This window comes from Camelus dromedarius, chromosome 29 (assembly GCF_036321535.1).
Source record: "Camelus dromedarius isolate mCamDro1 chromosome 29, mCamDro1.pat, whole genome shotgun sequence".
In the NCBI taxonomy this organism is placed as follows: domain Eukaryota; kingdom Metazoa; phylum Chordata; class Mammalia; order Artiodactyla; family Camelidae; genus Camelus; species Camelus dromedarius.
In genome coordinates, this window is record NC_087464.1 from 6,833,295 (window position 1) to 6,856,396 (window position 23,102).

The 23,102-nt window shown below is 35.2% G+C and overlaps 1 protein-coding gene and 1 pseudogene across 6 annotated transcripts in view; one reads left to right on the top strand and one right to left on the bottom strand.

Moving 5' to 3' along the window:
* The window catches only part of MEF2A (myocyte enhancer factor 2A), a 124,268-nt gene that overhangs the window by 61,372 nt on the left and 39,794 nt on the right, over window positions 1-23,102 (bottom strand). For all 6 annotated transcript variants that reach the window (XM_031440477.2, XM_010985329.3, XM_064480532.1 and 3 more), the window contains exon 3: window positions 14,207-14,399. In XM_031440477.2, the coding sequence (XP_031296337.1) occupies window positions 14,207-14,260 (54 nt within the window). In that variant the 5' untranslated portion in view covers window positions 14,261-14,399. The remainder of the gene's footprint in view (window positions 1-14,206; window positions 14,400-23,102) is intronic.
* Window positions 9,443-10,873, top strand: LOC105093447 (zinc finger protein PLAGL2-like; annotated as a pseudogene).

Consider the following 23,102-nt stretch of genomic DNA (forward strand, 5'->3'; position numbering starts at 1 on the left):
TCAGATATTCCAGGCTCTTTCTGTTCTTTCCCTGTCCCAGCCCTAGAATCAGCCTTTCACCAGAGAGCTGAGCTCTGATTCCTTTTAGTAGATAACTGTATTTAGAAACCAAGATCTAGATGGTAAGTTACTTGGGTATCATTGTTTCTAGGCCCTCTCAACAGACAGAACTAGGAAATATGAATACGTATAGACAACACACACACACTTCAATATCTGCTTCTATTTTTATCAAAATATATACTAGAATTTATGATACTTCCAATTCTATGCTATCAGGTTTATTCTAGCCTTCCCCTGTTCATAGCTGTAACTTCCTTCTCTGACAGTAAGAAACCCAGCTCCCATTATCCACAATATATTTACTTATTTGCTCAATCTTAGAATACACTTTAAGTACTTTTAAAATTGCTAACCCATACATTGAAAAAACAAACCTACCAACTAGAAACAAAAGATAATTCTTTTGCTGAGAGCCCAAAGGACTAGGTCAAGGGATAAATGCAAACATAACTGTGTTGGATATTATCAAATACCACATCCCCAAATGACTATACAAATTTGTATTCCCAACTGCAATGCAAAGGAGGGCTTACTTCTTCACAGCCTTGCAAATACTTTCATTAATAAAAGTATTAAAGAGCTATGAATTTTCTTCTGATTCCTACATTAAATACATTCCAAAAATACTGATGTATACTATTTTCAATATTATTTTTTAGAAATCATGTAATTTCAGTTATGTAGTTCCTCTTTTACCCAAAAGTTGTTAGACTGGCATCAAACTTTAAAAAAAAAGAAATTCCAAGGTAGAATTGGTCTTTAACAAATGAACAAACAAAATTAATTTCTAGTTTTACTACATGGTAATCAGTGTATGTTTGTAATATTTCTCCCTCATTGAATTTACTGATGTTTCTTTGGTTAGGTAAGACACCATCAATTTTGGTGAATGTTCTATGTGCACTTATATACTCTATTTTCTGAGTGTAATGTTCAACATACCACTTTAGGTCAATTTTATTGATTATACTCTTAAGATCTGGTATACCCTCACAATTATTTTTTGTCCATTTGATCTATCTCACATTAAGATTAGTGTATTTAAGTATCTTACTACCAGTTTGTTTCCATTTATGTTTCTTTGTATCTCAATTTTTGCTTGATGAAGGTAATATTTAGTGTATCAATATTCCCTAATTCTTAATCTCCAAGGTAATTGCAGCTTTTAGCATTGAAAAGTATCTCTCTTTGTCCCATTTAATGCTTTTTGTCTTCTATCCAACACTGTCTAATATCAGTACTGTAACTCATTTTCTTATTGCTTCCATTTGTCTGGTACACCTTTTCTCATCTCTTTACTTTTAGTCTTTCTGATCATTCCACTTTAGGTATGTCTCTTTCTGCCAAAAGTTGAGGCTTGTGAACTAAACTGAAAATGTTTCTTTTAATAAAGAGTTAGTCCCATTTATATTTATTGATATGACTGATAATGCTTAGAGACTTCGTTGTCATTTTAATATTTTAATAAATATTTAATATTTATACATATTATGCATATTTCCTAATTTTTCCTCTCTCTCAATGATGTTTCTTTGCTCTTTTATCTTCAAAAATTTTAGGAAAGATTAGCAGTTTTGTTCTAGTGGTTACTTTTACAGTTACAGCTTTTTAAAATGCCCTAGGATTTCCTGTTTTCATGCTTATCCTTTCATTATTTGGTTTGTCAAATCTTAATGATATTCTTTAACTCCCACCTGTTACCTAAACAATTACCAGTGTACTTACTATACTTTCCTCTTTCCCGCTCCTTTCTACTGTGTCTCAGTGGCATTATTTCTATTTTGTCAAAGCAAAGTAATAAATAATAAATAACATATAACATATTATTCTTCCACCTTTGCCTCCATTGTTGCTTTAGGCTCAAATCTACAGTCAAATATATTAAATGTTGGTCGTGAGTCTTTCTGCTTTAGTTTCCTCAGGCGTCTCTCAGTTGTATGAAGCTTATCCTCTACTAGACCGCACAGTAATAGGTCATAAGTACAGAATTCCCTGAGCTCTAGTATGTTTTAAACTTGTTTTTATAACCTTTGTACTTGAATACAGCTAGACTGCAAATAAAATCCTGGCTTCAGAGTTTTTTCCTTGCAATTTTTGAAAATGCTGTTCTACTCCTGCTTTGCTTTGTATCTTGATTTTGCAAAATTTGATGGCAGTCTAATTCTCTGCACTTACAGATTTGTTGTTGTTTTATGCCTAGAAGCCCTAAGGATTTTTTCCTTGTCTCAAAATCTAACAGTTTCAGTAGGATATGTATCAAAGTTGATTTCTGCAGGTCTACCTAAAACCTTGGCATCTTATTTTCTCTTATTCTATGAAAACTTCTCTTCAATTATAGTTTAAATACTGGTTTCTGGTTCTATGGTTTTGTTTTTCTTCTTCAGGGACCACAATTATACATAGCTGGATCTTCTTCATTTATCTCCCTTTTCAACCACCTTCTCTCTATCCCTTTGAAATTACTTATCTCATTGTCTTTCATTGAGTTGCCTCCCTGCCCTCCTTCAATAATATTAAGGTCTCATTTGAATCTATTATTCCTTGGTCACTTTGTAATTTAGTCTTTGTTTTGATATGACTTTATTTTTTCTTTTTCTTTTTGGAGCTCAAGAGTTCAATCACTTTGTTTCATCTATGCTTTTCAAAAAATCCATTTTTGTTCTTAGTGTTTCAAAATTCTGCATTATGATTTTTTGGTAACATTCCAAAATATCTGTTTAAGGAAATCTACTTCTGCTTGCAGAGTCATATAACAGTTTTGCCCTACTTTTTCATTGTTTGGGGGAACAATTTCATTATCTAAATAGCTGTAAATATTATTGTTTTCTTCTTTATAATAATTTGCATTGGAAAAGATCGCTCACATCACTGAATTTCTATGGAAAGAACAGGCAGTAAAGATGCTTTAAAATACTCTTAGTTCAAGAGCACCTCTCCTTTTAAGAGTTAAGTATGGCCTCTTTAATGGAAGACTTTTTTGAGGGGGACTGGCAGTGGGGAGATTTGTGTCCTTTGATAAATATACATTTTTGAATATTCGTCTTAAAGAATTTATATATAAATATATATCTTCTCTTTTCCATTCAACTAGCATTTTCCAAAGAGAACTTTCGATTTCCTTTTTAATCTCTTCTTCAAACGGCTGCCTTTTCAAGACTACATACTTTCTTGAGCACCACATATATTTTAAGTTCTTTCTTTTACCCGTGGTTGGTTCTGATCTACAAAGAATATTTTTCAGAATTTTTGGACATAAAGTAGACTTCCTCTTACTGGTAGTGATTTCAAAACAATCTTAAGACAGCTACAAGGTCTCCTCTTTTCCTTTCCAAAACATACTTTTTCCTGAAGTATGCTTGCTCACTTCAAAGACTTGCATAGAAATTCTAGGAGCAGCATACTGTGACTTGGCTATAATTTTCTACTTGGAGGTAACGTGAATTTAGAATTCTTTGCCTTCTAGTTGTGCCAAGGTTGTAAATTTTATGTAATTTTTATTTGTTCTTCTTACTTGTCTGTATTGATTTTTAGGGAAATTACATTTGGAGAGTCAGAATTTATGCAGTCACCATACTTTGATTATGAAGAATTCCTTCTATAAATCTGAATCTTTGTTTTGAAACAGGCTTATAAATTTTTGTACTTGAAACATATTAAATGTTTCATTTCATTTTATTTTAAATATTATGAAATTTAAATTTTTTAACATATCAGTATTCATAAAACTATTTCAGTAGTAGGCAAAATAAATAAATTTTATTTTTAAATTATCATTTAACTCCAGTATTGCAATCACTATAAAGAAAAAGAATGGGACTAAAAGGCTAACCTACAAAATTCAGAGCCTCTATAAACTGAGGCACATTTTATTTTAATCTAACCAGCTTTCCTGATTTTGTGTCAAATCTGAGACTCATAATTTTCTGAATTTAAGAAGGTTGGATTGCACCATTTCTAAAAGACCTTCTATACTTAAAATCCCAAGTACCTGAAAAATTTTCATATGACATATATTTAGACATATCTTTATTTCATTGTTGAATTTAAAAGTCCAGAAGAGACTTCTGGTTTCCGCTCCAGCATGTAAGGCTAATGGAAGTTGCCACTCTGTTCTAAAAACAAGTAAAAAGCTGAACAAACTGAAAGTCAACAACTCTTCTTAGATCCCTCAGAGAACTGAGGTCCCAGGGAAACTTCTGTTCCTCAAACTGGAGACAGATAGGCAGATACTGAGAACCATAAATTACCAGAGCCGTGAGCAGAAACCTCCATAGGAAACAGTACCACTACAGCTGACTGATGTAACTGATGAGTTGCTGGAGGCTCACTGCAGACATGTATCAAAGTTAAGAACTCCGGGGGGGGGCTCTGCCTTGGGGAGGTGTACCTACACTTCTGTGAGTTTTACCTCCAGGACCTCTATCAGGTTCTCATAGTAAAGAGCTGAGAAAAAAAATCCCCTGTGCTCCAGCAAGAAGAGGGGGAAAAAATAGCCATTTGAATTACACCACAACATTCTATTCTTAACAAGGTCTTCCCTCAAGACAAACTATTTTACTAGAGCCTAACTTAACAGGGGTTTTAACAGAGCCTAACTGACCTGAGAAAACTAAAATGCCTCACTTTAATGTGAGCAAACGGAAATACTCAACTCTAACCCCCCTCCAGTGATCGTGTCCCACCCAAAGATTGGAGTGGGAGTGGGGGTAGGGAGGAGGAGGCTGGGAGGGGGACTGAGAAGCACTTAGAAAGTTCACAGTCCAAAGCCCCAGGTTCACTAGAAGACTAAGACCTAATCACAGGACTAGAGAGTACTTCCACTCTCCCCACACCTCAACATCACATTATTAAAAGGTCTATTTGCTGTAGTTTCTTAAGACCCAGTACATCATGTCTGGCTTTCAACCAAAAATTAAAAGGCATACTAGAAGGCAAAAAACACAGTTTGAAGAGACAGAGTAAGCATCAAAAAAGCAGAGTCAAATATAGCAGGAATGTTGGAATCATCAGATCAGCAATTCAAAATAACTATGATTAATATGTGTAATTTGATAATTGAGATAGATCAATTCCTTGAAAGATACAATCTGCCAAAACTCACACAAGAAGAAACAGACAGAGGTCTATTCTGATTGTCTATTATTGAATCAATAATAAACAACCTTCCGAAACAGAAAGCACCAGGACCTGAAGGGTTCACTGGTGAATTCTACCAAATATTTAAGAAATTATACTAATACTCTACAATTTCTTCCAGAAGACAGAAGCAGAAGGAATGCTTCCTAACTCATTCTATGAGGCTAGGGCTAACCCAATACCAAAACCAGACAGGCATTACAAAAAAAAGAAAATTATCGGCCAATATCTCTTATGAACATAGATGCAAAAGTCCTCAACAGAATATTAACTAATCAAATCCAACAATGTATAAAAAGAATTATACAACAGGACCAAGTGGAATCTATCCAAATATGCAAGGTTCAACATTTGAAAACAACCCAAACAAACAATAAGCAAAAGATGTGAACATATAACTCACCAAAGAGGATTATACAGATGATATAAAAGCATATGAAAAGATGCTCAATATCACATGTCATTAAGGAACTGCAAATTTAAACAGCAAGGAGATACTACTTACATTCTTGTTAGAATGGAAAAAATTAAAAACACTGACAACACCAAATTCTGGCGAAGATGTGGAAAAACAGGAACTCTCATTCATTGCTGGTGGGAATGCAAAATGGTACAGCCACTTTGGAAGACAGTTTGCCAGTTTTTTAAACAAAACTAAACATACTCTTATCATACAACTCAGCAATCCTTGGTATTAACCCAACTGAAGTGAAAACTTCTGTCCACGCAAAAACCTGCACATGGTTGTTTAGAGCAACTTTATTCATAATTGTCAAAATGTAGAAGCAAGCAAGATGTCCTTCAGTAGGTCAATGGATAAACAAACTGGTACATATAGACAATGGAATATATTCAGCCCTAGGAAGAAATGACCTATCAAGCCATGAAACAACATCCAAGAACCTTAAAATCCACATTATTTTTCAAAGAAGACAATCTGAAAAAGCTACCTATTGTATGATTTGAAACATATGACATTCTGGAAAAGGCAAAACTATGGAGACAATAGAAAGATCAAAATTAAAACAAAAACAAAAAACAAAAAACAGAGCACTGGTTGCCAGGGGTTAGTAGGAGGGAGGGATGAACAGGCAAGAAGGCAGACCACAGAGGTTGTTTAGGGCAGTGAAACTATTTTGTGTGATACAAAAATGGTGGATGCATGTCATTATACATTTGTCAAAATCCTATACTTTGTACAACACCAAGAGAGAATACTAACGTAGACCACGGACACTGAGTGATGATGATGTGTCAATGTAGGTTCATCGATTTTAACAAACGTACCACTCTGGTGTGGGATGCTGGCAGTGGTGGGGGGAGCTGTGCATTCATGAAGGCAGAGGGTATATAAGAACACTGTATTTTCTGCGAATCTAAAACTGCTCTTAAAAAGTCTATTTTGTGAGGAGGGTATAGCTCAGAGTAAAGTGCATGCTTAGCATGCACAGGGTTCTGCATTCAATCCCCAGTACCTTCACTAAAAAATAAATAAAACTAATTACCTACCCTCTGCCCCCAAGAAATCAAACAAAATGGTCTATTTTCAAAATGGGTTAAAAAGAAAAAGTCCGTTAAGAGTATATCCTTAAATAGTCTTTAGAATTGTGCAACAATGTAGACAAAGTGCAGCATTTTCTCTCCCCATCAATACCTACACCACATGCTTGCTTCCTCCTATGAGTTTTGTCTAACCATTGGCTTAGACTTTGAATCAACACCAAAGTAGCTACTGAAGATTTCAGGTATAATGTAAAGTAATTGTTTTCACTACGTTTTTTTCTATAGATATAAAATTAAATATACCTACATTACAGGTATAATGTGTACATGTAAAAGAGAAACAACGAAAACACATTTCACTGTACAATTCAAAGAAGTTTCTGTATTTTTCAGTATATTTCATTTTCTATGTAGCATGAAAAAAATTGAAATGTAGTATCATTTAATAGTTTTCACTAAATTTAGGCAAGATGTCTGTTTTCTTCCTTTTGGTAACATCAAATGCATTTAATAGCAATACATCTTAGCTTTTAATTATTTTATTCTGTATATAGATCTAATTTCCTCAATACTGCTAAAGCCTTATATTTCCTTTATATTCTCAGTACACAAAGCACAACTCTCCACACATTGTATAACCACACAAATATACTGTTTGCCAGTGAACGAACTGAAAATAAGGGCAAAAGAAACTTCATTTAAACTTTCATTTAATTAGCTATTTTAAAGAGCAAAAACAATCCAGTCTGTTTATGGCATATATATGTATGTTGTGCCACAGATCTGAACTGCCTGTTATGAAGTATATTTGAACAATGGCTTATAGTTGATATTTTAAAGTTCTCAATATGAAACAGAAATTACAAGTTAAGCAAAAATTCTGAACATCTGCTTGAAGTACTAATTTTCACAAATTTGAAAGCAAAGAAAAAGGAAATGGAATACAGTGGGGGGAAAACAATAGAAGAAGTAATGAAAAAATACTGACATAATTTAAGATAAAACCATTCTGCCTAGAAGATTAGATTATAACAAATTAACAAAATACAAGGCAGGAAAATAACCCTTTATAGAGACTACATTTTGCCTTGACTTTAATTAGAAGGTTTTAGTTTTCATACAGAGATTTTCCTTCTAGACTTCAGTTTTAAAAGATATTGAAAAGTGAAGATCAGTTAACAGCCCCCATTAGTATACTGTTAATGAGTAATTCTGCAATATAGATAAATTTCAGTTCATAAATTTCATGTGACACAGGTAACAGAACCTAAAATTAGACTACTTAAAGAATACTGACAACATAATTACAATTCAATATTCAACTTACTATTCCAAGACAAATACTGTTTTTTTCAGCTGAAGATATAAATTACATAAAATGATGTAAATTCTTTATAATGATTTAATTTCAAGAGAAATCACAATAGTTATTTTTTCAGTTTTGTTCAAATGCTGCAAATCCAGCTTCTAAAATGCCACATGAAAGAATGGGGCTAAAAAAAAATTGCTGCATGAATCCATAAATCAAGAAATGGATTAAAACAACAAAAAATGCAAAAGCCTCAGTAGAGGACTGGTGATATTCAATGAATCTTTTAAATTTAGAACTACAATTAAATAACGATGGCAATTATGATTTCAGAACAAAAGATAACTACTAATGTTGACAATATTGTTTAAAAATAGCGAATTCAGATTACTAACAAGATGCCAACACAGGGTCTACCTCCCTAAGAATTAACCCTGTGGAACTAAAAGTATTATGAATCCTAAGGAATGATGGGGGAAAATGTAATAACACTAAAAGAAAATCCAATACCGAGGAGTAAATATAACCAAAAATGTGTAATACCTATACACTGAAAACTACCAAACATTATGGAAGAATTAATGAAAACCAAATGGAAGGTAAATATAATAATGTATTACAAGATTTCAGTTCTCCTGAAATCAATTCATACATCCAGTGGAAAAAATCTAAATTATAATAAGTTTTGTTTGTTTTCTTGGGATGGTTTTTACAATAAATTGCACTAGTCAACTGAATTTCCATCCAAAAAAATAAGTAATTTTGACCCCAACACCTCAAACCACATACAAAAATAAACTCCAAATGAATAATAGATTAAAAAACATTAAACATAAAACAATAAAAGAAAGCATAGGAGAAGACCTTCATGGCCTTGTGATAGGTAAAGATTTCTGAAACACAACACAAAGAACATTAGCCATAAAGGGAAAAAAAGGTAAACTGGACAACGTCAATGTTACTCATTTAGAAAAAGGTTAAGAAAGTGAAAAGGTAAGCCATGATGCGAGAGAAGATATTTGTAATGTATATAATGGATAAAAAACTATTATCAGATTATACATACACATAGAACGTATACTAATTAATTAAAAAAAGGCAGGTAATCCACCTAAAAAAAATAGAAGAGAAACAGGTAAGTCAAAAAAGATAGCTAAATGGCCAATAAAAACACGAAAAGATGATCAACTTCATCAGACATCAAAGAAACTTAAAATTAAAACATTACTGACAATGGTCCAACCATCACCACCACTGGGGCCTGAGGGGGCCTGGGAGCCCAAGCGTGGCCTGGCCTGCCACACAGGGCCCGCACGTAGTGAAGAGGTTGTCTTCTGAAGGCTGCGCTGGGGGTTGGGACAGAGCAGAGAGCCCTATGGAGCTGATGGGGAGGCTTTCTCAATAACTTGGCCCTTCGCCATTAACACTGCCATGACCACATTTTTCACCAGTGTCCCCACCCTGGATTTAAGATGCAAAGCAGGAGGAGGTGAGCCAGAAACTAGTTCCCAGGCCTCGGGGCCAGGAGGCAGAGTCAAGTGAAGTGCCATCGTGAAATCTCGGGGACATCTTTCTCAAATGGGGAGAAGCTGAGGCCTAGCTGCCTCCTCCATCCAGAGCAGAGACTGCACAGCTGCCCTCAGCTGCACTGTGGCCAGGCTTCTGCCTCCAAGGACAAGTAGCCACGAGGTCACCCACTCAGCCCAGAAACCCCACCAGTGCATAAACTGTTCTAAGATGTTTCACCACAAGGACCATCTGCAGAACCACTTGCAGATCCACAATCCCAACCAAGAGGTCCTCCACTGTTCTGAATGTGGTAAGAATTACAGTACAAAGCTGGGCTACTGGCACCACTTGGCCATGCACGCTGCAAGGCCTCAGCAGCAAGGTATGCCTGCAGACCTCTGAGAGTACGCGGGCCCTGCTAGACCACCTGAAGACCTATTTACGCCGGCTAGCAGGTGGTACCAAGGGAAAGAAGCACCCCGTGACCACTGTGACAGGCGGTTCTATACTCGTAAGGATGTGTGGTGGCACCTGGTGGTGCACACAGGCCAGAAGGACTTCCTGTGCCAGAACTGTGCCCAGTGATTTGGCCGCAAAGACCATCTGACATGCCATGTCAAGAAGAGCCACTTGCAAGAGCTACTCAAGATCAAGTCAGAGCCAGTGGACATGTGAGGCCTACTCGGCTGCAGCTCCACAGTTAACGTGAAGGAAGAGCTGAGCCCTGTGCTGTGCACGGCCTCTCGGGACGCAATAGGGGCCAAGGCCTCTCCTGGCATGTTGCCCACGGATATGTACGGTGCCCACATCCCCACCATGCTCAGTGTGGGCGTGCCACCCTCGCTGCCCATGGGTATGAGCTACCCTCTGGAATCCTCACCTCTCTCTTCCTCAGCTCATCTTCCTCCAAAATACCAGCCTGGATCTACTTCATACTTGCCCAACAAACTGCCCAAAGTGGAGGCAGACAGTTTTCTGGTGGAGCTTCCTAGAAGCCTGTCTCTCTCATCTGCTGAACCCAGCCCACCTCACCTCAGCAGCTGCAGCCCTCCTAGGTGAAGCACTGCTAAGAGCCCCCCGTCAACCTCTCTGAAGCCCTCTGCACTGCTAATGTGGACTTCTCCCATTCACTGGCCTTTACTTCCTCTCAACCTGTCCCTGTGTAACCCATCTGGGGCCACAGAAGGCTTGGCCAAGCTGCAGCCCCTGCTCACCACTTTGCAAGCTCAGCCTCAAGATTCCCCGGGAGCTGCGGGACCACTGAACTTTGGGCCTCTGCACTCCTTGCCTCCTGCCTTCACCTCCAGCCTGAATACCACCACCCTGCCTCGTTTCCACCAGGCATTCCAGTAGTGCCATGAAAGCCCTCAGTTCAGTCTTGGGCTCTGTCAGGGAGCCTTGTACCCACCCCATCTGCATCCCCCATGAAGGCAGCTAAGCTTTCAGAGATGGGTTCAAAAAAATTCCAGTATCTGTATGGAGCACTTGGTCTGGGGGCTCGGACTCAAGGATTAGTTCCAAGAGGAGCCTTAAGCCCCAACCCCATGAAAAGATCTCGTACAAGAGGGGAAAAAGATTTTTTTAATAAATAAATAAAACATAAAATATTACTGTTGCTCACCTACTGGAATGGCTAAAATAAAAAGGACAATACCAAGTATTGATGAAGACGTAGGGCAGCTGTAACTCTCATACACTGCCGGCAAAATTTAAATTATAAATTGTTACAACCACTTTTTAGAAAGCTCTTTGTCAATTGCTATTAAAGCTGATCACATATATACTCTGTGATTTAACAATTGTACACCTAGGGGTCTATCCAAGTGTTCATGTGTACCAAAAGACACAATACAAGAACATTCAAAATAACACTCTTTATAATAGTCCCAAGGTAGAAAACAACCCCAAAATCGTTATACAACAGAAAAAAAAATACATATATTGTGTTCTATTTGCACAACAGAATACTACACATCAATGAAAATGTACAAAATGTATCTCCATGCAAAAAAACACTGATTAATTTCACCAACACAATGTTACACTAAAGAACACACGCTGTTCATAAAAAATTCAACAACAGGCATAATTAATCTGGTGTCAGAAGTTATGTTAAAGACCTTTTCTGGGCAGGGTGATAATGACTGGGAAACAGGACAAAGAGTGTCTCTGGGATGGTACACTGGGGTATGCTGGCCACATGGCCATGCTCTTTTTAACAAAAATTCACTGAGCCACACAGGATTTGTAGGCTTTTCTTTATGTTATAGTTTAATACAAAGTATACTTTTAAAAAGAAGTGTATTAGACCAAGAAGGAAAAACACACAGTTTCAGCAGAAGCTTCTAAGTGGAAGTGAAGTGAAAGCTTCCAAGCAGAAGTGAAGTGAAGGAGATATTTAAGTGCACAACAGTATCAACAGATTTTTCATTCACTGTTCCAGTGACTTGATGTGTGATATTTATCTTACTAGCCCCAAAACTCTAGTAATTCAAAACCCTATTTGCTATTATCTCCCTCAGTAACTGCTCCCTGAACTACCCTGCCATCAAAGATTGGTGGTTCCTTCCATAAACACTTCCATCACCTAAACTTACTTCTATTTACAATACACTTAAATCTCCTATGTAGGCCATATATTTTTTAATGCATTCCCAGTGTCTAATAGTCTCTCAGATATAGTAGGTATTCAAATTTGATTCATCCAAAATAAATGACATCTCTTTTGCATAGAAACAATTTTTCCCCTTTAATGCAAGAATAATGAAACTTTTAACTCAAAATTCACAAATTTCAAAATCAGCAAAATTAAAATACCCTTTGAGTTTATGACAAATTGTGTATGTGCCTAATCTAACCTTAAAAATAAACTGCCCAATTACCTCTTTCTATCTTTTCCGCATTCTTTGCCGAAATCATCTGAGGAGAAATTCAGATACCCTTGTCGATTTGGCAGCTTGGCAAGAAGATGACTTAACAGGTAAATTCAACATAAGAACAGCCTAATTCTAGTTGCTGAGATATAGTGGCAGGCTTCTTTTGTTTTTTTAAACAAGGTCATTTACTTAACTTAAAAAGTCCCATGACACAGTCACTTACGTATTCCTCGTTCTCCTTTCCCTGTAAACATGTGGCGTCCTTTCCACTGGAGCTCTAGTCTATCTATGCTCAATTTAAACATGACTCCCGATGGGATAATGAAAGCGCAAGAGATCGTATGTGCTTTGCTAATTCTCTGCTTGTATGCCACTCACTAGTAAATTCTATTTTACATTTATCCTGCACATGCTGATGAAACAGGTCCCCATGCCCCGTCTACATGTCACAATCCTCAGATTTCTGAAAGGAAATTTACTTGCAACTTTAGAATCATTCCTTTGGAATGATGGAACGTTATTTTATTGGTCTTCTCTATTTTATCAACCTTCATAATAAATTACACCGTGTGAGCCTTACACTTTAGGTAAGGAATCTTCATGAGCTGAAAAAAGGACCCTCTTCAATTTGTTCTATTGGCAACCCTAAGCACTTCCACTAAGTTCTCTACCAGCTGCATAGTTAAGTTCTGTCTCTCATTATACCTGCATTACCAGGTGAACTACTACTCAGACTTTGCAGAACAGATCTTCAGTACTGTTCTGTTCCTGGTAAGCTTCCAGAAGCTAGCTGTTCTTGAAAACTCTGATGTGCAGCCTTTCTGGAGACAGCATCTATCCCTCCTGCATATGCTTCAAATAGTAGTTCATTTACAATATTCTATGATATTATTTTCCCTTCTTTCCTTTGAACCCAAGGGGTTGGCAAACTTTTTCTTAAGGGTCGGAGGGTAGAGATTTTAGGTCTATGAGTCATACAGTCTCTGGCGTGACTACTCAACTCTGTTATTCTAACATGAAAGCAGTCACAGACAGTATGTGAACAAATGGGCACGGCAATATTCTAACTGTGCTTTATTTATAAAAATAGGCAGCCAGCCCATGGAACCAGCCTATGGGCCAGCCCAAGGAAGCCCATAGTTTGCCAACCCCTGCTTTAAACTCTTACAACTTCTGCTCAGCATCATACATATATCAGCATCATTACAATTATTCTGAATTTGTAAGAGTTTACTGACACTGGTACTGAAAATTAAGTTCAATATATTTTTTTTCAATTACAGCTGAGATATGAAACATAATTTTGGAATGTTTGTGATAATAACAGTTATAAAACATTATTTGTTGGTTAATAAGAAAATCTAACTGACCAGAACATATTCACTGATAACCATAGTTAACTTAGGTATTACCTAATTATAAAAATAGAGGTGATAATTTAAAATAATTATCAATATATAGAAAACAAAATCAAACATAAAAAGTGTACAGAAAACTAACTATATTATGATAAATCTACACAATGGTTGGTGGTGGTGGGACTGCAGTAATTTTACTTTTCCTATTTTTGCCTATGTTTTCTATAATTAGCAAAAATGATTTCTGTAATAAGAGTAATAAATAAGAAAGAAAGTTTCTTTAAAGCACATGAAGGAAGGTCAAAAGTTTTCAATTGCTAAATTTTTAATGTAGTCTAGAAATAAAAATACTTAGACTTGAAATTAACTTTTTAAAATCAACCATTCTATCCTATACTCCTTTTAAATAATCTTTACATTAATTACATAAATTAATTAAAATGTTCATTTACCTGTCGGTTCCTTTCATCCATTATGCGTGTGATTTGTATTTTCTTCCGCCCCATTTTCAGTCACCTTTCCTTCCTTATATTCCAAATATTTAATTCAAAAATTAATTTTCTTCAATACCCTAATGCATTGTACACAGCTTCTATTATTTCAGCTTCTGGTCCAAGCGCTACAGCTTGAAATTTTCTGTAAGATCTAAAAGAAAACACAAAGAGAAAATATAAACTCTCTAAATTTGCAAGTCATGAAAATGTTACACAAATTTCAAACCTGCCTTTATGCTGCACAGACTGCATATATCAGCTGAAATTAGTAAATAAATTAAAGCCTTTACCTCTAAAATAGCTCTTGAATTTTTTTCGTGCTTCTAGTTCTGGCTAAAAGAGTGCAATTACAACCTTTGAGTTTTTCCTCATTGCATTTAATAGCAACAAAACAAAAGCCACTGCCTGAGATTTTTCTATGTGACAGGCACTTTTCTAAGTACCTGTATGTCTTAATTCATTCAAAATAAGCACAATCTCCTGAGTTATAATTATCATCTCCATTTTATAAATAGGGATATTAAGGAAGAGAGATGTTAAGTAATGTGTCCAAGGTCACACAGTTAGTAAGGCAGAGCTTGGAATATGAGCTCAGGGAGGCTGGCTCTAGAACATCTACTCTCAAACATTATGAAATATCTTTAAAAGCTTCTGATGGTCTTCATGTCAAAGGATGAACTAATAATTTGGATAGCCCCAGTATGGCTTTACAAACTCTTCTTGCAAACTGCCCTAGCTGCCAAAGACACTACATACTTTCAAAATTGTATGCATTTAAATGAAATACTGTTCTTTTAGCCATTTAATTAACTCCTCCTCATTCAGTCAAGATATGGTTCGAATATCATCTCCCTGATGAAGCCAATACCAATTTCCCCTGGTAGAATAAACGAGAGCACCTTACTTTGTGGGTATGCATGTATAAATTCCAAGTTCATCTTCCTCTGAGACTGTGAATCTTTCAAGAATAAGGATTTTTTAATTCCATTTATCTCTACAGCAGAATGTCTGGCAGTGATATAATTTGTCATGCTCTGAATGATAGCTATGTCAAAAATCTAGTGCTTTCAAAACAAATTATTTACAGAGGGATTGGGGACAAATGTTAAAATATTCATAATAATAAATTCTCAGGGGACTTTTTTGAAGCATTTTTAATACTGCACATGTATCGCTATAAAATTTCAATTGTACCATGCAAATATAGTGTTTGATTAAATCTGGCTTTTGCTCAAAAGCAGTTTTTCAATTCTCACTACAAGCATCATTATCATCAGCACAGTATTTCTTCGTATCTTCCCTTACTCATTGTTATTTCTTCATCTGTATAAACATTAACTGATCATCTATTAACAATTGATAACCTATTAATTAATCAACTACTTGCAAAACAGGTACTTCCAAACTAAGTACACAGGATAAAAAAAAAACCATAAATTTCTGATCTCAGAGTTCACGGTATAGTAGGGGAAAACACACATTAATAAAACTATCATAAAAATGAGTCTGTACAAAATTTATTCATGGGCCAGGGCAGGCTTCATCGAGAATGTGCTTCATACTCGAAGCTGAGTATGAGGGTGTACATAATAGGCAGAGAAAACTGCATGTACAAAAGTCCCGTGACAAGAAAGAGCAGGAAACAAAAGAGGAACTGAAAGATGGCTAGTCACTAGTAGGAGTCAATCAAACAAGCAGCTGTGAATTAGAATATTTCTGTTTTCTTAAGAGACTGCAATATAAACAATAGAAGTTGGCTTACCCCAAATCATGTTCTCTAATCATCCAATTCCCATTATGAAAACTTGTACTTTACTGGGTATGATAAATATTCACACATTTCACTGCAGAAATAATGTGCTAACTCCTATAAAGTATATACACTTATCTTGTATAATCTGAAAAATTCTAATTCTATCTGAGCATTTTGTTTTTGACAATGGTGGAGTAGGCTGATTCGAATCAATCTTCCCCTGAGAACTGAAAAAGCAAAACAAACAATAATCTGTTTAAAACCACTGAAAAACTTTCAAGACAGTGAGAATTTGCATGGCTGAAACCTGGAAGAAATAGGTGAGACCAGACTTAAGACTCATTTTCCCTCTAGAATCATTTGTAGATTTTTAAAACACTGGCTGAGAAGCTGAGAAGCTAGCAAAAGCTTTCAATAGTTTTATGGATGGGGGCACAAAAATTCAATTCAGTGCCTCCCTAGGAGGAATAGCCCCAGTAAATACAGTGGGAAGCTGGAGAGAATCCAAAGTACTATACCCTAAAGTAAACCAGAAACAGACAAGGCCACACATGGAAAGAAGTATAGCTTCAAATCATCTCAATCTGATTAAAGTAATCTGGGCTACCTGGTTATTATTAGCCTAGCAGCATACCAGTAAACATCTTCTCAAAAGATTTTAACAAAAGTAAATCTTATCAGCAAAAATACCCAGAAATTCAAATTATCTTATCATTTTTCATATAAAATGTCTAAAAATGAAAAAACCACCCAGTCAAGACCTGACTAAAAGCTAAGACTTAAAAATGGCACTAGAAATAGACCCACAGGAGATTCAGATAATAGTGTTACTGTTAGGAAAGGGTTTCAATGTAAGTTAATTAAATGTGTTAAAAAGATTTTTTCAAAAAAACAGAATTTTAGCAACAATACTAAAAACATGAAAAACAGATAGCTAAAAAATAGAAATTAAAGAAAACAGAAATTAAGAAATTGATGGATGAATTTAATAAGTTAGATATAGCTGAAGAAAGAATCAATGACCCAGAAGATAAGGAAGAAAATTTATTTACACTGAAGCCCCAAAAGACACAACAATGAAAAATACAGAAAAGAGTGTGAAAAAATTATGAAACTTGGAGAAAAGATCCAAAATATATGTAACTGGAGTCCCAGAAAGGAAGGAGAGAACATACGGGGAGGAAGAAATATTTAAAGACCCAACAGTTTAAAACTTCAAAAAACTGACCAATGACATCAAGCCACAGGCTGAAGAAGATCTACAAACTTCCAAGCAAAACAAATACAAACAAAACTACATTTAAGCACATCAAAGTAAATGGGGAAGGTGGAGGGACAGAAACAAAGAGGCAGAGACAGCCACAGATAGAGCTCAAAAGCAGCCAGAAAAATAAAAGAAGATTAACTTTAAGAACAACAGTAAGCTATAACTCACTTCTTCGAATAAATAATGGAAGCCAGATGAACAAAGAAGCAAAATGTAATACATACACATACAGTGGGATATTTTCCAGCTTTAAAAAAGGAAATCCTATCACAAGTTACAACATGGATGAACCTTGATAATATTATGCTAAGTGAAATAAGCCTGTCACAGAAAGACAAATACTTTATAATTTCACTTATATGAGATTCCTAGAGTAGTCAAATTCAGAAACAGAAAATAAAATGGTAATTGCCAAGAATGGGGAGGGATAAGGAGAGGAAGGAATGGGGAGTTAGTGTTTGATGGGTACAGAGTTTCAGTTTGGGATGATGAAAAAGTACTGGAGATGGACTGTGGTGATCGCTGCACAGCAATGTGAATTTACTTAATGCCACTAGATTGAATGCTTAAAAATGATTAAAATGGTAAATACTATGTTAAGTATATTTTACCACAATTTTAAACAATACAAATACTCCCCCAAAAGGGGATGTACACATTTTTAAAATAATCACAGTATTCTGATTTTATTAATTCAAGCTGAACACTAACTCTTTAGGTCAAATGAGTACTGATTTTTATACGATAAAGCTAAATGAGTTTTAATGAAAATGGCAGTATTTGAAATCTACCTTTAGAAATAAAATCAATCTTTAGCAAACAGAAATGAGCATTTTTCCAATGGAGAAAGTAACATATATTGTCCTAGAGGGGAAAAGAAATTGAACTATATCCCAAAGCCTATATCTGCATTCAGGCAACGTTAATACAATAAAAAATTAGCTTAAACTGAACTCTCAGTTAACTGAAATTTTTTTCAGTATGTCATTTTATTAAAATTAGGAACTAGATTTTTTAAAAGATTCCCTATAACTATAAATGGAGTACAACCTTTAAAAATTACAAATCACTATGCTGCACACCTGGAACATATAACATTGTAAATCAACTACACCTTAATAAAAAAAATTTTAAGAAATTTTTTTAAAAGATTCCCAATATGGGCTCTGCTGTCTTAATTCAAGAGATATCACAGAATCTAACACTCAGATTCAGACCAATTCATACGAATACTGATCACAGATGTTCAGTCTTCTAAAATGAATTTTATTTGTTTTGAAGAATCTTGTTGCTTAAGTAAATAAATATTTTAAGAGCATGAACTTTAAACAAAAGATGAACTTTACTTTTTAAACTTGGCCCTTATTAACACCAATCTTAGAGTTCATCAGAACACCCCATTCTGTTGATTCTGGCAAATCAATTATTAAATTCTTTTAAAAGTTACTAAACTTTGTAACTATGTACAATCAAAAACTGAACCCTTTTAATAAGCAAACAGGTATCTAGCAAAAGAAAATATTTAAATTACTTCTTTAAGAATTCAGCTTTGGACATATAAACTTGAGATGGTCATGGATCATGCACTGGAAATGTCAAATATAGACACAGAATATAAGATTTAGATCTTAGAGGAAAAAATACACCTTTGGAGTCTTGAGCATTTAGATAATACTAATGTTGTAGGAAATAATGTGCTCACCTAGGGATAATATGTACAATGAAGAGGGAGAGCGAAAGTCCCAAGGAATAAAACATTTATTATTTCATTTATTGCTGCAAATGAATAGTCTAAAACTATTCTCAAGACATAGGCTTTAAATAATTTGCCCAACATTTTAAAAAAATTCAGAAAGAAACCTGACCTTCAGCTTCCCTTGAAAAACCCACTCTACTTTCAATAATTTATTCTAAGGAAATAACACGACAATGACAAAAAATATATATATACCTATATGGATGTTCATCCCAATGGAACTAAAATAGTGAAAACATGGAGGGAAAAATACTATACAAGTATACAGGGATGACCTGTCCATGTAATAAAATACCATAACTATTAGAAAGGTTGAATATTTTACAATAAATTATTCAAAATATATTGTTGTGGGCAGACTATATAATTCTAGTACTACTTTAAAAAATTCTGTAGATATGGAGTGCAGAGATAAAAGATGGCACCGTATATTAATGTTATTGAAATTAATAAGCTGTGGTCAGTTTTAGAAAATTATTTTCATTTTATTTTTCCTAGAATAAACATCATTGTTGTGATAAGGAGAAAAGTTATTATGAACAACAAAAACTAATGGTCACTTTTAAAATTAAGAAGAAAATCAAAATCTTGAAAGCTAAAAAGCATGAACTTTAAACATTATTGAAATGTTCCTTCTACTTTAGCACTTTGTGCAATTTCCAGTTATTCTTTCTTCGTAACTTGCTTAGAATTTCAAAACATTATCTGACTGAGGTCTATTACAAGTCATATAGGTATCTCAATCCAAAGTTCTTTTAAAAACCAAACATATCAAGTCTATTTCTTTTTTGTATTCACGTCTTTCCTGCCGTGCTCCAATCCAATAGGTACACTGCTATACGTAATGTTCCTGAACATCTTATCTAGCCAAATCATTCCCATTTATAAAATCTCCACCGACTCCACATTACCTACAAGATTAAAGTCATAACGAGATCTAGTTCCTGCTCACATCACTGAGGCCAAAATGGCTAGTTCTTATCCAAAGTCACACAAGGAGGCAGAGTTCAAATTTTGGCTCTACTACCATGTATAGTATAACAGTACAGCATCACCACTGGAACAATTTAAGCAGTGGCTGAAGAAAGGCTATCAATCAAAAATATCTTGGGGGCATTTCTGGAGGGGTATGATCCATCACTAAGTAAGTGGAACTACAAAATCTTCAAGGAGTGATTCAATTCCAATTTCATGAGCCTATGCTACTTTCTGGTAGCAGAGTGTAAAGATAATTTCTTCTAAGTTGTGTGTGGCTGCACAAGAAAAACCACAACACTGCACTATGTCCTCCCCTAGTTCCAACATCAGAGGGCAATTTACCTGGCACGACAGTGGGCTGTCAAAATATAAAGGCCATGGGCAGTTATCAGCTGAGAGAGTTCTGACCTCCTGAAAGCTCTCCATCTCCCAACCCCTCCTAATCAGCACAGCCATGTCAGCACCCTTCCCTCCCTAGCGAGGATATAATTTCAAGCATTTGCAAAGGAACTTGAGCTTCTACCTACTTCCCACTACTACTCCTACTTCAATGTAACCTTAAATCATTAATAAATAATAAGATTTCTCCAACCTCTACTCTTGGAGGATGAGAGGAATCACAATTTCTGGATTATCAAGAGAGCTGACCCTGGGAAGATAAAAAGGCAGGTGGGTGTAGAACTGAGAGGTTCTCTCAGTTCCTTCTGCTGTTTACTATTTATGCACAAAAAATAATCACTATACATTTCAATAAATGAATCAAAATTCATTGATTAATATAGTGGCTCTCAAGTGGATACTAGATTCAACTGAGGAGCTAAAACGTATACTTTGCATAACCTTACCCTGGCCTCACAACAAAACTATCAAATCATAATCAAGACTAATGTCCAAGCTAGAGTATCTCTTTTTAGGGATATGCTTTTAATGGCGCACATCCCTAGTTTAGAGCAACTGTTTTATTATGTTACAGCACTAAACTCCTTATTCATTCAAACACTGATTGGCTATGTGTGAGAGTGAAGTCACAGAATCACATAAATGAATAGAGACCTAATTGTTCTATATCTACACATTGCACTTCATGCACATACTTATACTCGTTTCCATAAAAAAAAAATACCTTCTCTCCCATTTCCTTGAATTACATGGCTTTCTTGGTCTTACTCTTTTTCCCACATTTGATAAAGAAGGATACAAAAAGAACTGTATATCATTCATTATTCTTCTATGAGAGGAAAGAAAATGGCTTAAACACACCAAGAAGCAGGGAGAACATGCACTCTGGCTTACCCGGGACAGCCAGTTTTGTTTATTGTATGGGTATAATTATTAAGCAAGACCCCTTACTCTCAAAAATATCCTGGTTTGATGATAAATTAGATCAGAAGTAGGCCACTGTTTTCATTTCTATATGATTTTTAATTGAGTTATAATATACATATGCCATTAAAATCACTGTTTTTAAAGTGTACAATTCAGTGTTGTTTTTTTTTTTACTGTATTCAGAGTTGTGCAACCATTCCTACTATGTAATTCCAGAACATTTTCATCATCCTAAAAGGAAATCCAATGCCTATTAGAAATCACTCCCCATTTCTCTCCCCAACTCCTGATAATTACTTATCTGCTTTCTGTCTCTATGGATTTGTCCATTTGAAACATCTCATATAAATGGAATCATACAATATGCTGCCTTTTTGTATCTGGCTTCCCTCACTTTTCAAAGTTCATATGTGTTAAGTATAATCAGTACCTCATTTCTTTTTTGACTGAATAATACTGTATTTTATGGATATACCACATTTTACTTATTCACTCAATAGCTGAGAGATTTATTTCCACTATTATGAATAATGCTTCTAAGAACAGTGGTACACGGGTTTTGTGTGGATATGTTTTCAGTTCTCTTGGGTGTATGCCTAGGAGCAGACTTCCTGGGTCATATGGTAACTTTATGTTTAACTTTTTGAGGAACTGCCAAGCTATTCTCCAAGAAGTCTAAACCATTTTTCCTTCCTACCAGCAATATGTAAGAGTTCCAATTTCTACACACCCTCATCAACACTTGTTATTATCTGTCTTTTTTATTACAACCATCCTGGTGGATGTAAAGTGGTATCTCAATATGAGTTTGAACTGCATTTCCCTAATGACTAATGATAGAAAGCATCTTTTCAAGAGCCTCCTGGCCATTTGTGTATCTTCTTTGGAGAAATGCATATTTCAAACCCTTTTGTAAACTGGTTTGTCTTTTCATTGTTAACTTGTAAGAGTTATTTATATATTCCAGATACTAGACCCTTATTAGATACATGATTTGCAAATATATTCTCCCATTCATCAGGCTGTTTTTTCATTATCTTGATAACGTCCCTGGAAGCATAAAGTTTTCAATTTTGATGAAGTCGAATATATCTATTTCTTCTTTGCTTGCAATTTTGGTGTCGTATCTAAGAAAGCACTGCCTAATTCAAGGTCACAAAATTTAAATTTATATTGTTTTGCCTCTTACATTTAAGTCTTTGATCCATTCTGAGCCAATTTTTGTATACAGTATAAAGCAAGTAACCAACTTCATTCTTTTACATGTGGATACCAAGATGTCCTAGCATCATTTGTTAAAAAGGCTCTCTTTTCCCCCTGTGAATGGTCTTGGCACCCTTGTCAAAATCAATTGACCATAAGTGTTTATTTCTGGACTCTCAATTCTACTCCATTAATCTGTATGTTTAGCCCTACACTAGTAGCACAATGACTTGATTACTATGGCGTTGTACCAAGTTTTGAGATCAGGAAGAGGGAATCTTCCAACTTCATTATGTTTAAAGATTATTTTTTGGCTCTTCTGGATATCCTGAATTTCCATGTGAATTTTATAATCTGTTTGTCAATTCCTGCAAAAGTAGCCAGCTAAGATTCTGATGTGGTTGCAATGAATCTGTCTGGGGAGTATTGCAATTTTAATAATATTAAGTCTTCCAATCCATAAACGCGGTATATCTTTGTATTTATTTAGGTCTGTTTTAATTTCGTTCAACAATGTTTTCTAGTTTTCAGTGTACAGGTATTACATTTATTTTGTTAAATTTATTCCTAA